The sequence below is a fragment of the Austrofundulus limnaeus genome, unplaced genomic scaffold, assembly GCF_001266775.1.
Source record: "Austrofundulus limnaeus strain Quisiro unplaced genomic scaffold, Austrofundulus_limnaeus-1.0 Scaffold0, whole genome shotgun sequence".
Lineage (NCBI taxonomy): Eukaryota > Metazoa > Chordata > Actinopteri > Cyprinodontiformes > Rivulidae > Austrofundulus > Austrofundulus limnaeus.
In genome coordinates, this window is record NW_013952402.1 from 2,414,600 (window position 1) to 2,427,131 (window position 12,532).

General features: G+C 36.5%; 1 protein-coding gene across 1 annotated transcript in view; it reads right to left on the reverse strand.

The window, feature by feature from the left end:
- The window catches only part of adgrb3 (adhesion G protein-coupled receptor B3), a gene marked incomplete in the record, with an annotated part of 135,320 nt that overhangs the window by 75,948 nt on the left and 46,840 nt on the right, over positions 1-12,532 (reverse strand). The window contains 2 exon segments of the mRNA XM_014002695.1: positions 1,835-1,996; positions 5,404-5,514. Of these exon segments, the coding sequence (XP_013858149.1) occupies positions 1,835-1,996; positions 5,404-5,514 (273 nt within the window).

The following is a 12,532-nucleotide window of genomic DNA, read 5'->3' on the forward strand; positions in this document are numbered from 1 at the left end:
TCCAAATTCTTGGGCTGCTTTCCTTCTGCAGAACAAACCGACTAAAATTCAAAGGAAGTAAGGCAAGTGCAAGGTTGGTTGAGTTGTAAAGAGACCTAGTGATTCAAAGGAGATATTTCACGAAGCAGAAATGRATTTTGGCAGATGCATTGTGTTGAAAATGGCATCAGAGCTTTTTGTGGAGGCCCAGGATTTCTAGCGGCATGCTTGATCTCGGGCTGCAGTGTTCGCCGATGCTGCTGCTGCTTRCACCTGCTGAATAGAAGGTAGGGCTCCTTTTAAACTAAAAGCTATATGTCATTATGTATTCTGTGTTTTGGAGGTGCTCCTTCTATCCAGACACACTGCAGACTTGCCTAAAGGAAGCCAAGTGATCTGTCTGCCTTACAGGATAATAAAATATATACACCTTGCCAAGCTGGATTCATGTCTCAGTCCCCTGCTGTGACTGTTAGTCCTACATGCTTATCAGCTGTAATTTAGGAACACAAAGGGAAAAACAAAAAAAAACATCTTGATTTTTTTATATATGCATATAAATAATTTAAAAATACTCATTTGCAAGGCATGACAAACAACTTAACAACAAAGCAGGACCATAAAAGGTTTTAAACTTCCATGAAACAACTGAATAAATAGGGAATTTAAAATGACTAACACACATCACTATTTTCCTTTAATCAGTTTKCTTCCTGACCTAAATCATAACATGCTTTTGAGTTTGTTTCAGTATCAAAAACAAATTATTGGTGTTTTTAGGCATTAATATGCAAATGAGTGTTCTGGATCCACAATTAGTCATGCCATGCCTGTCAACAGATCTAAGCATATATCAAGAACAATAATGAATTCACTTTTGGTCGCAAAAAACTCCCTGTCTTGTTTGTTTCTTTTTCGATTTATTTTCTGTTTGTTCCTGAGGAAAATGTGATTTTATGCTATCCATGTTAAACAACTTCAACCAACTGGCGACTCTTTTTTATAAAAAATGACTCATCCTCTGTCTTGCTTTTAGAGTTCACGTTTGATAAGTGATTGACCCTTTTAAAAAAAACTACCACTTACACTTGCCACATCTAAAAATGAAGTATGATACCCCAGAGACCAGGCTTTCAGAGGGGTGCAGCTCGCAGCATTTCTTTTTTTAATCATACTAATTACTTGCGTGTGTGAGGGATGCGGTCTCAGAAGCACTAGACTTATCAGCATCATCAAATATCTTGACTGAACATGAGTGCAGAGTTTCATTATTAAATCTATTTTTTTTCTGCGTAAACAATTCCAAAAAAGAATAATGGTGACTTTTTTTTTCCCCCAATACATGCTAACAAGCATCAGCATGCTACGGTTTCCGATACGGAAAGTCTTCCAGTTTGGATACCTGTCAACCAGTGACTCATCTGCCATGCCATCATGGGTTCATGATGAAATGCCTTCCAGCGTGTTTTTGAAGAAACACCGCCGAGCTATTTTAAAATGCACAGRTGACCTTCAAGGAAATGACGCCGACGATATCAGTATCTATAGTTCCCCCAAGCTCCATGCAGATCCACACGTCATGAAACCGTTTATAGGTGCTGATGAATTGCTTTACAGTTATATGATATGGAGAACACAGAAGTGACAATGAAAAACAAAACCAAAAAATAAAAAAAAACATACAGCATTTGCAAAATAACCTCAAAGAAAGGAAGGATTAGCATCAATTTTACATCTGTAAAGCAGAAATAGACATTCAACCTTTTTTGTGTGTGAAAAAGAACAACACATATCCTCCCATGTAAACAGCAAAAGAGCAAAACATGAATAGTCAAGAATCTGCGGCTAACACTACCTGGACAAGGGGCAGTGTTATTGCAAACCCTTGATTCTCTTAAAGGGCCGCTGCAGTGTGTTCCGTACGGTGAGACACATGTTCTTGTTCGCACCTGCGACCCTTGACCGCATGTTACAGAGCATGAGCTCCACTGGGACCACTCCTCTGCACCTGATTCACCTGTGTGGGAGAAGGGTGACACTAGTTAAATGCAGCAATAGGGTCCTGCAGCATGGCTCATGGGGTGGGGTTGGGGGGTTGGGGGGTGGGAGTTTGGCAGGGTTCAGTAAAGTCGGGAGGGGCCAACATGAGTCACGTTGAGGGGTTAGGTGGGGACCTAACGCTCTYCAAGACCACTATTTACAGTCTACGCTACCTCAGTGTGATCTTTGATGAATACTCCTTTTCAGCTGCTCCCGTCATCTGACTGAATTTTGAGTGCAGCTCAGGCGTTTTTTTTTTTTTTTTTTTTTTTTTTGCGACTGCAATCACCGCAAGTAGTCGTGTTAATGATGTTTACGGTGTTGGAGAGATGTGTAAATTAATCAGCCTTTCCACAACAAACTCAAATGTGTATTTATGCAAAGATCACAGAGAATGCATAACAGTAGACATCCAGGTTACATCTAGCTGTTTCACTTCATTTTAAAGAAAAAAAAAGGTGTGCATGCTGTGAAACCAAAAAGTGGGAGAATCAGTCTAAAGAAAATAKTTTAGGAGCATGGTGACATGCAAAAAATAAATAAATAAAATAGACATCTGCAAAAAAATAAAATGGAATTGGAGTGTTAGTTCAGAAAGTGGTCTTAGATGTGGATTTGTTTGCTCTGCAATGATCTAGCTCTCTTAACAATAAAGAAAATACTTAATTTGCTTTCATTTTTGCAACCGTATCATGACCATATAACTTACGTGGATTGGAGTGAAGTGAAAAAAAAGTTCCTTTCTGTTAAGAAATCACAGCCTTTTTCGTGTGCGTTTAGCTTACATCAGACTGTGTTCAGTGCGATCAAAATTTGATGGAGAGTTCTAGGAAACGAACATTACTAGTCGTGCTTAAACCTTAGAATGAGGTCAAAATCTGTTTCCATGGATAAGGCTTTTGAGTCTGCATAACTTTGCAGGTACTTAACTCCGCATGCAGACTCTGTCCGAGGCGACTGTGTATAATTTGTCACCCTGGTAGCAAAGTAAAGAATGTATTTTTGAGTTAAATATAGGTTTAATTGCAGGAWACAGCATCGAGCCTCTTAGCTTTCATGATTCTAAAAAATAGGAAAAAAAACATGAAATGCTAAGTGATGCTGAGGTATTGGAGGGATAACCTAAATYGAAAATGAATGTGTTATTTGAAGAGAAATAAGCGAACAATCAAATTCTTCCATAAGAGTAGTCACCAAATAATTGATGTTTGATTGTGTTAAACCCCCAGGTGAAGTATTCATTTTCTTTGAGGCTTAATGTATTAAAYAAATAATTTAACACAGAGATGAATAGTCTTTCCAGTTGCAGCTCTGAATACATTTATGTCATTGGTAGCCATCGAATCGGATCAGGAATTTCAAACAAAAAAAATATGCTTCAAAGTTGTTTCACAGGACACAAATTTAGGCAAATCGGATCTTAACCCTGCCTTTAATTTTGGAGATCATAAAAATCGACTGAAAGGTGGATCAATTTGGTCAATGAGGCGTTATAGGGAGGGTAAATCGTCTGGGAATGAGAAACAGAAAGGCACGGCAAGGCGACTTAACAAGGAAACAACATACCTACGGTGAAAGGAGAGAAGAGATGTTAATGAGTAGATATTAGTACAGGCATGTGTGTTCCAAATGTATGTTTCATTAAAAAAAAAGAAATAAAACGTAATGAATGAGAGAAAAGAAATTCAAACAATGACATCAATAAAAACGAAACAACACATGAAAAACAAAAGAAAACATTTCCCACAAATCAAAAATAATAATAATAATAATAAAATACATCTCAGCAGCTAGATGCACCCACCCAATGAGAAAATAAAATCTTACACAAATTAAGCTAAATAATAAAATAACATTAAAAAATAGTTTCAATTTGCGTTGACTTCTTTTCTTTCTAATTAGATTAGCATTTAAGAGTCATATGAATTTAGATCTTTTTAAGTCTCTTATGATTTATTGGATGCTACACTTTGTTTTACTTCTCAGGGCAGCATCTATGGGTTCACTCTTTAAAAGTGTTTTAATTTGGGCTGAAGGGGGTGGGTTTTTCACCGAATGACATTTCATTTATCACGTCTTGGAGAAAATCATTAATTACATCAGTCCCTTAGTTCTGAACTGCTGTTTAATTAATGTTCTCTGGAAAAAAAAATGCTGCATGAGTAATCCACTTGTCACCTCACTATAACACAATAAAACAAACAGACGCACAAAACCCAATTGGGCTCGAAGTTCAAAGTAAATAGTCATGGAGAAATGAAAAATTTTGTCGTCCTTAATTTATATGTGGCATTTGGGAATGGGTAGGAAAAATAANACTCTACACTAAAACAGTGAAATAGCTACTTAATTTGAATTAATTACCAGATTGTTTAATTTGCACTTGTTCGGTTCACCACTACAGTTAGACGTATATGTTTCTTAAGATAATAATTATATTATTTAAAACAATATTTTAAAAAATCTGGAGAGTTTATTCAGTTTGTTGTGCATTACAGCATACAAATCATCACATTTTGTGGATTTGTCGCCCTCTTGTGGCCATACTACTTAAACTAAACACAATTCCCCTAAATGTGAAATTAGTTTACTTTTATTAACATTTTCATTTAATTAGATTACTTTCCCAGAATAAAACTGCCAATCATTATAGTGTTTGATAGAAAAACACGCTGCATTCTCACGAGAGAGGTTTTAAAGGACAAAAATAGAAACGAACACAATTTAAACAATACCCAGTCTGTCCTCTAGGAGCGCTGTTACAAACRATCACACTTTTCTAGAAGAACTGTTTTGGGAACCGGAAGTTAAATWGTTGTTCATCCGTCAGTGTGGCTGTACTCGTAGAAGCAACGATGGCCACCACTGCTGCAAAACAAACGACTAAAATAGTCTCAAAGACAAATGCGGGAGGCGCCGGGGCGGCGGCGGCCGGTGGTGGCCCCCCGATAATGCCCCTCGCCTCCCCGCTGATGGGGAAAAAGAAGAAGCCGTTTCTGGGCATGCCCGCTCCGCTGGGTTACGTTCCTGGTCTCGGCAGAGGGTAAGCTAGCTTAATGCTAAATAGCTGCTACGTTTGTTGACGTTTTAAACTAACGACGTCTTGCTCTCAGTTTCAACTTCAATAATAATAATTATAATAATAATAATAAAAACATTTCGGTCCTTGCTTTCTGCTTTCACGACGAGCATCTAAACACAATACTTTTGTTGACGTTTTAAACTAACGACGTCTTGCTCTCAGTTTCAACTTGAATAATAATAATAATAATAATAATAATAAAAACATTTCCACTTGAGAAGTGCAGTACAAGAGAGAGAGAGAGCATGCATGATGAAATTAAGTTTAGTTAACAAAATAAAGAAACATAGCTATTGCATTACCAGTTTGTGCCATAAATTTAGCGGATTCAGCTTGCTCCTGCAGGGCCTTTGTGTCATGAACTGATCTTGGCCGCTGACTTTTTACTGTATGCTCTCCGATCATTCCATATTCTATGGGACAAAATAGAGGTTCATATGAAAGCTAGGCTTAAACATAATCTTAGAACAAAAGCTTATTACATTCGGTTTTTCAGGATGTTTGAAGCAACTGAAGGACATGGCTAGAAACAAAGACCACACAAGATTTTCTTTTCTTTTCTTTCTCCTTGCAAATACGGCATACTTTTGTTTTTTTTTTCTCTCTAAGGCATAGAACAATGCAACAATCTCTTTTTTTTTGTTTTAAAAAGGGTGAGTTGGAAGTATTAATTGAGCTTGAAAGCACAGCGTAGACACACAGCAGACATGCAAGAAGTTTCACATTTTGTTTGTAAAACTTGAGCATCTTACCCGACAGCCCCAACCCTCCCGGCCCACCCTTCTGCACACCCCTAAAAAAATTAAAGAAAGAAAAGGAAATGAAAGTAAAAAAAAAAAATGTGTAAGCCATCAGAAAGCCACAGAGGAGGGGGGTCATGGACATAACATGCGATTGATCCACGGCTTCCTCGGGAAAGTTGACGTCTTTGTGTCACTTGGTTTTTTTCTTTGGTTGACATGCCCAAACGTTCTTGTCAGCATTTATGCAAATGTATTCTGAGCTGTYTACATGACAATGCATGTCCTCTTTGTTTCCCACAAAGGAACAAAGACACGATGAGCACAAAGCTCCAACACCGACAAAAGTAATGCTAGATAATGGCATTTGGACTTTGCACCAGCTGCTCGAAGTAAATCTCATCTAATCATTGCTTAAATAGCTCATGTATTTTTTTTAAATTAAATTTCAAACTAGCATTACTTCTGACAGTGTGAGCCCTATGGAGATGATTTTATCGTCTGCAAATTGGTGATACAGGTGATGCATTAACAACAGATCCACACGTAACTTATGTTAGTACATTAGACAAAACAATGCATCAGCCATTGATGGGGATCTTTGAAACATCACTTGTAACTGATTTTGCAACTCGAGMGACCTCTGTAAAAATAAATGCTGAAAGTTCATAAAGACTGACCTTCAAAGAAGCATCTACGGGGGAATTTGTCATCTCACCATGATGCATAGAAAGTTGGGGTATTTATGACTAACTGTGCAGTCYCGACAAAAATAAATATATAGAAAGGACAGGATTCTGACGAGATYGGTGCTATCAAGGCCGTACCAACAAACGTGTTAAAGTAGGGAAGGAAAGCCGTTGAGTGTTCAGTTAAACACAGCACCGAGAAAGTGTTTGTGTTTGCATATAAAATGAGAATATTAAGGGGTTATAGTGAAAGGAGGGGGGGAGAAGCCGCCAGGTAGAAACAAACATCACAGCCTTTTTTGATGCTGATAGGCATCTTCAGGACCATGAATCTATGAATGCACAAAGTGAGCTTCAAACGCATGTTCAAAGGTGTTTCGGTCTGATTTGATTCTGACCACATCTGTTTTGCCGAWATTAAGCTGAAAGCACAGCGTGAACTCTGTCCGGGTTAAAAAAAAAAGACAAACAGCAGGCAGTTTAACTAATACTCAGTCCTGTCAGCTGAGTTAGCTGCTGCAGAAACGTGGACATGAAATCTCCTGTGGTGGGTTTCATGCTGTACTCAATGGTGCCTTCAATCATGAACGTATTTTGTTTGTTTATTCAGTTACAAAAAAAGAAAGGAAAAAAAAACACTTTATTGGATTACCCTGATTGTTTCCACCTTTGATAAACYTCTTAAAACGATCAGTGTGCACAGTTACAAGTTTCAACAAATTAAAAGGCKAATGAAGCTGAACGTGTAACCTTATGAATTTGCCCGTTCCAATGCAAAAATGAAGTATCGGTGCCATGATTTGCATCTTCCCTGTGTGAAAACTCACCAGAAATAATCTCATATACACCWGAAGGTATCAACGTTTGGTTTTGACGACACATCGTTTCAGCAAACTAACGTACGACATCAGAAACTCACGTTGCATTAATCTCAGGAGGTACAAAAGTGACCGAAATGTCTTTGGAAGTTATGAAAAACTAAATACAATCCTAAGTTCAAATAAACACTTTAAAATGGTACCTGCATTTARCTTAGGGTCCTGGATTATTGTTGAAAAGGTGTAAATTTGAAATAAGACTGTTATAATTAGTTCAATGACAAAGCGTTTCAGAGAGACTTTGATTGACAGTATGTCTACCAATGTGATGAAAACTATTTTTGAAGGCTACGTCTCTTTGTGTAAATAAGTATGTGTCTAAATTTAGCCTCTGATGAGAGGCAACAATGACAGATTTTATTTTTTTTTTCTCGATAAAAAATAAGCACAAGTTAAATTGTTAAAATTTGGAGTATGGATGGACCTGTAACACATTTGGTTATGATTCTAAATTGTCAAATTATGTAAATTATTTTAATTATGTTTTCTATTACTATTGATACCAACAATGTTGAGGACATACCAGATGTAGAGCCTAGGGCTGTTTTTCTTCTTTTTTTTCTAGTATCCTTAAAAGGTAAACAGTAATAACGGCTTCAGAAAATTATTGATTTTTCTTTTACTAATTATTTGCCTCTGCACAACATTGATTACCTCACTCAATTAAGCTGTGACATTACAGTTTGTCTCACAGAATTTAATGCATCTCAAGCAGCTCATGATGAACAGGACAACAAAAAGTGCTGCAACTTGTCATTAACCGCGGAGTCGGGAAAATATTTGAATGGCAAACTGTTATAACGGAGCACGCTCCGTCTGAATCAGTGTTTGAAAGATCTGAGTAATTATGTCTGTATCAGTTTGGACACGGMGCTATGAGGAAACGCTCACTCTGTTGGTACACAAATTAGAACAGGCTAATTCAGAGGAGCGCGATACGTCTCACTTTTAATTCCGCAGGACTGACGCAGATTATCGTTCTGCGTTGTGTTTCAGGAAGCCCAAATGAAAAGGAACAGGACGTCAAAAGGAAAAAAACAAACAAACACCAAAAAGGCTCTGCAAAGCATGACTTAATTGAACTTCAAGGATTGCATCTAGGCCTGTGGCCATAAAATGGTAAACATGAGAGACAAAGCAGAGTTTTTAATAACTGCAGAGGAAAGCTGTTGTCGTTTGTCAAAGCGAGCRGGAACAACAGAGCTTTCTGAGGCAGAAAAGGTGATGCATTCCGTGTGTCATTACTCAGAAATACTTCTTCAGGTTTTGGCCGGTATTCAAAACTTTTAAACGGCGTGCTCGAGAGAAAATTAGGTTTCAGATTTATGAAGTGTCTGCCATTCAGACAAAACTAAAAGAGAATACTTATTATTGATATCCATCCGCCATAATGCCTCAGCAACAAAGGTGAAACGATAGCYTGGAGAAAAATCCATCACTAAAAGCTCTCATTGCTTTTGTGAAGTAAAAAAACGTGATTTATTACCTTTGTTTTGCTCGCACGCGCTCTAACAGCCGTGCATCCTCAGAAAGGGAYGTGTTTTTTTTATGGCGACGTATTAGAATTGACTTCTATCAGCTTCAGCAGTGTCCATTTATTTTCACCTGATTGAGCAAACAGGGGAATAGTAGGGTTGCTTTGCAGAAATACACATTTATGAAGGATTTGTGGAATACATTTGCCTAAAACACCCAGCTTATTTGCTTTGGAAGCAGCTATCTTTATTTCCACTAGAGTAATTTTTTTTAGCTTTAAAATCCAAGACAAATGATGTGTACAAAACTCAGTTATTTTAAATACAGATTTTACAAATGGATGAAAAAAAGAATAACTGGGGAAATATTTGGTGTTTTAAAAAAAGTATTTTTATGGTCAGATTGTGTATCTTGCGGAATGTGCACATCCTGAGATTGAATCGCAGCCAACGTACAGTATGTGGAGAAAAATGTAGACCATTTTTATCACAAAAAAACTCACCAACCATCTGTTTTTATCGAGGAAATGATCCACAGACAGGCATGATTATCAGTTGTCTTATAAACCACTTCCAGGCTAAAATTTCACCCTGCTAATACAACAAACAGATGGCAGTCATTGACACGACGTCATTTCTTTATGCTGCTTTAGCAAAAAAACAAAAAAATTAAATTAATAATTATGTCCAAGTTTATTAGGAGCACCGAAAAAGTAGTATTCTAAATTATGTTGTATTTATTCATTTTTATTTTAAGTAAAGCAATGTAAGTATTGAAAGTGTTTTGTTTTTTTAGCTCATACAACTCTGCCAGGTTCAGTGAGATTTTCTGAGTGACGAACAATTAAAATTAAATACATCCAGACCTCCATGGAGGACTAATTATTCTTTTAGCAGTTCTGATGAAACAAGATTTTTTTTCTTTCTAAGACATCAACAACATGATTTCTCGAAGGTTTTGAGCTCTGATTTGTAACCCGAACATCGTTTTTCCGATGATTATTAACAGCTAGCACWTTTACGCAAATATTTGGTCAACAAAAACATTTCCTCACAACAAAATCTCGAGTTATTTCATCTCTCTTTGGGATTAATAAAGAGCTATAAGAATTATTACTAGAAAAAATTACAACCATTCATCAAATATATTGTTTCATGATTTGAAATTATTAAAATTTTATGATTTGGTCATTTATAATATTTTACTCTTAATGTACAGAACTCATAAAGGTGTCTTACCTTTCAACATTCAAGTGAATTTTGTTAAAAGAGAGAGCTGTTATTATCTTAAGGGAATAGAAATGTTTGTGAAACCCTGGTTTCGTATGAGCTTGAAGGAGTGATCCACTTTAATCCAGGGAATCAGACTGTGGAACAGCATGGAAGTTAAAAATGTCAGATCCTTGAATATATTGAAGAGAATGATAAAAACTAGTACTCTGAAGAAATATGGAGAATTATAAGTGAATTCATGCTAATTGTTTGTTTTTTGAGTTGATGTCTTTTTTKTTTTTAATTCATTTTTAAATGCTTGAAGTTGTTTTGATATTTTGTTGTATTTTAACTTTTCTTTTGAACATAATTTGGGTCTAAAAAAGGGGGCAGATATTATATGATTTATTCTTCTTCTGCAGCCTTTCATTTTATTTGATTTRATTTTGATTGCATGTTTGTTTGTACTTTGTTAATCTGTGTTACAAATGAAATGAATAAAGAACTACTATATTTACTACTAATAATAATAAAGTATTTTTGAACTGAATTGAATCATTCAGAGAACACGACGTCTGTAACCGAAAAATTCTCAAATAATAAAGTTGAAAAATAAATAAACAACACTGGATAAACCATTGTCAAATCTTCCTTTTTCAGACTTTTAGATTTTATTTGGGAATTAAAAAGTATAATAAGCAAGTCCCTAACACGTTGCAGCATCAAACCTGCAATTACTGCTGGCTGTTTTTGTTATTGTGGTAAAACAAAGCAAATGATTCGATTTAAAAAAAAAAGTTGGGAGAAAAATGTTGGCAAAAATGATGAGCCTATTTAGCTTACTGAGATTATTTAGGGTGTGGTATATGTGGCTTTTTTTTTTTTAAAGGTAGGTAACCCCAAGAGCCCTCCACACCTTTCTTTTTACTTCCTTTTTTCTTTTTTCTTGTTGTTTTTGACGTTCTGGCTAAGTGTTGCTCACTTGTTTTTAGTTCTGTACGTGAAAACCACTAATAGAGTTAAAAAAACAACAACAACCAGCAATTACTTCCTGTGGAGATGGGCGGAAAAAAAAAAGCTAAAAACTGCAAGCAAAGGCAGCTTTTTGTCACTGTGCTGTGTCATCATTTTAAAATGGCAGCTGTTTTTGCCCGCTTGCCAGAGATTATCAACAAATCAAATGAGTAATAAAGAGGTGGGAAATGAGGTTTGGCTATTTTGAGCTGAAATCCATTTGTCTTAACTTTACCAAACTGAAATAAATGAGCGGCTTGTCTCTTGAGTCAGGCTGCTTTTGTAAGTTGATTCTACTGTGAGAAAAGGGCTAGAAATGTCCACAATAGTCCAGTCAGCTTTACGCTGTGGTTTCTAAAAGTGCACCTATAACAGAAACAACAAGGCTGCTGTGATTCAGGCCAAACAATAGACAATGTTGATCAAGAAAAAAGTAAATCTGTTCAAACAACAGGTTATGTTGGTGCAACAACCTGCAGAAAGCAGTTATTTAAATGAAAAATATTATTCTTTTAAATCCCTCTTTTTCACATTTAAATCATTCAGCTGGGGTCTATATAATATGGAACTGCAATGCTTTGGTCTAAATTCCTCCGTAGTGTAACTCCACAAGCCCCCTTTTTAAAGAGGTGTGTCTCTGATCAACTCATTTTGAGGCTGTCTCTTTAAATCTAAACGAGGCGCTTCACACTRCAACCCACTTTCAATCAGAATGGTCCATTCCAGTTTGAGAGAGGAGTTTATGGCTATACAGCTGCGCAGAAACTTTTTAGTTACAAATGAATTAATAGCTATCAGGGAAGACTTGTTCATCCAGCCGTGTACATGTTGGAGCCAGAGTCTGACCCAGAGCCACAGGAGAATGAAGACCACCAAACTGTAGTTGGTAAGTCCAGACCTTATTTAGAAGTTTGTCGCAAATACTGTGATGTAATAGTTCAGAAAACGGCACAGAAAATAAAGAAAACTGAAGGGGTTGAAACATGTTACCCAAACAGAATATAAAGGGTTCAGATCAGCACCAGTAGAGACTAAATTCGGCTTTTCMGCACTCCATAGATTCCAAGTACACAACAAAACAGCTAAATTTAACAGCTAAAAAAGTGGATTTTGCCTGATTTGTCCTCTTTAAGGTAGAAAAGAGTTACATTTATCACCGTTCACACACATCACAGTGTAAAGGACATGTATTAAAGGGGCAATATTATGTGTTTCTCAGGCAGACATTTAAATACTATACCATAATAAAGTATCTATGTCACTTTTAGCTGTTATAAAATGCTGTTTTTATGTTTAAATAGAAAATAAACTTATCTTCTCATCACTTCCTCTTCTAAACACCTTGAAAGTGGCCTCTGTCTCTTTAAGAACCACCTTCTGCTTCTGTCTCTTCGGTTTGTGTGTGTGTGTGTGTTTGCTTATT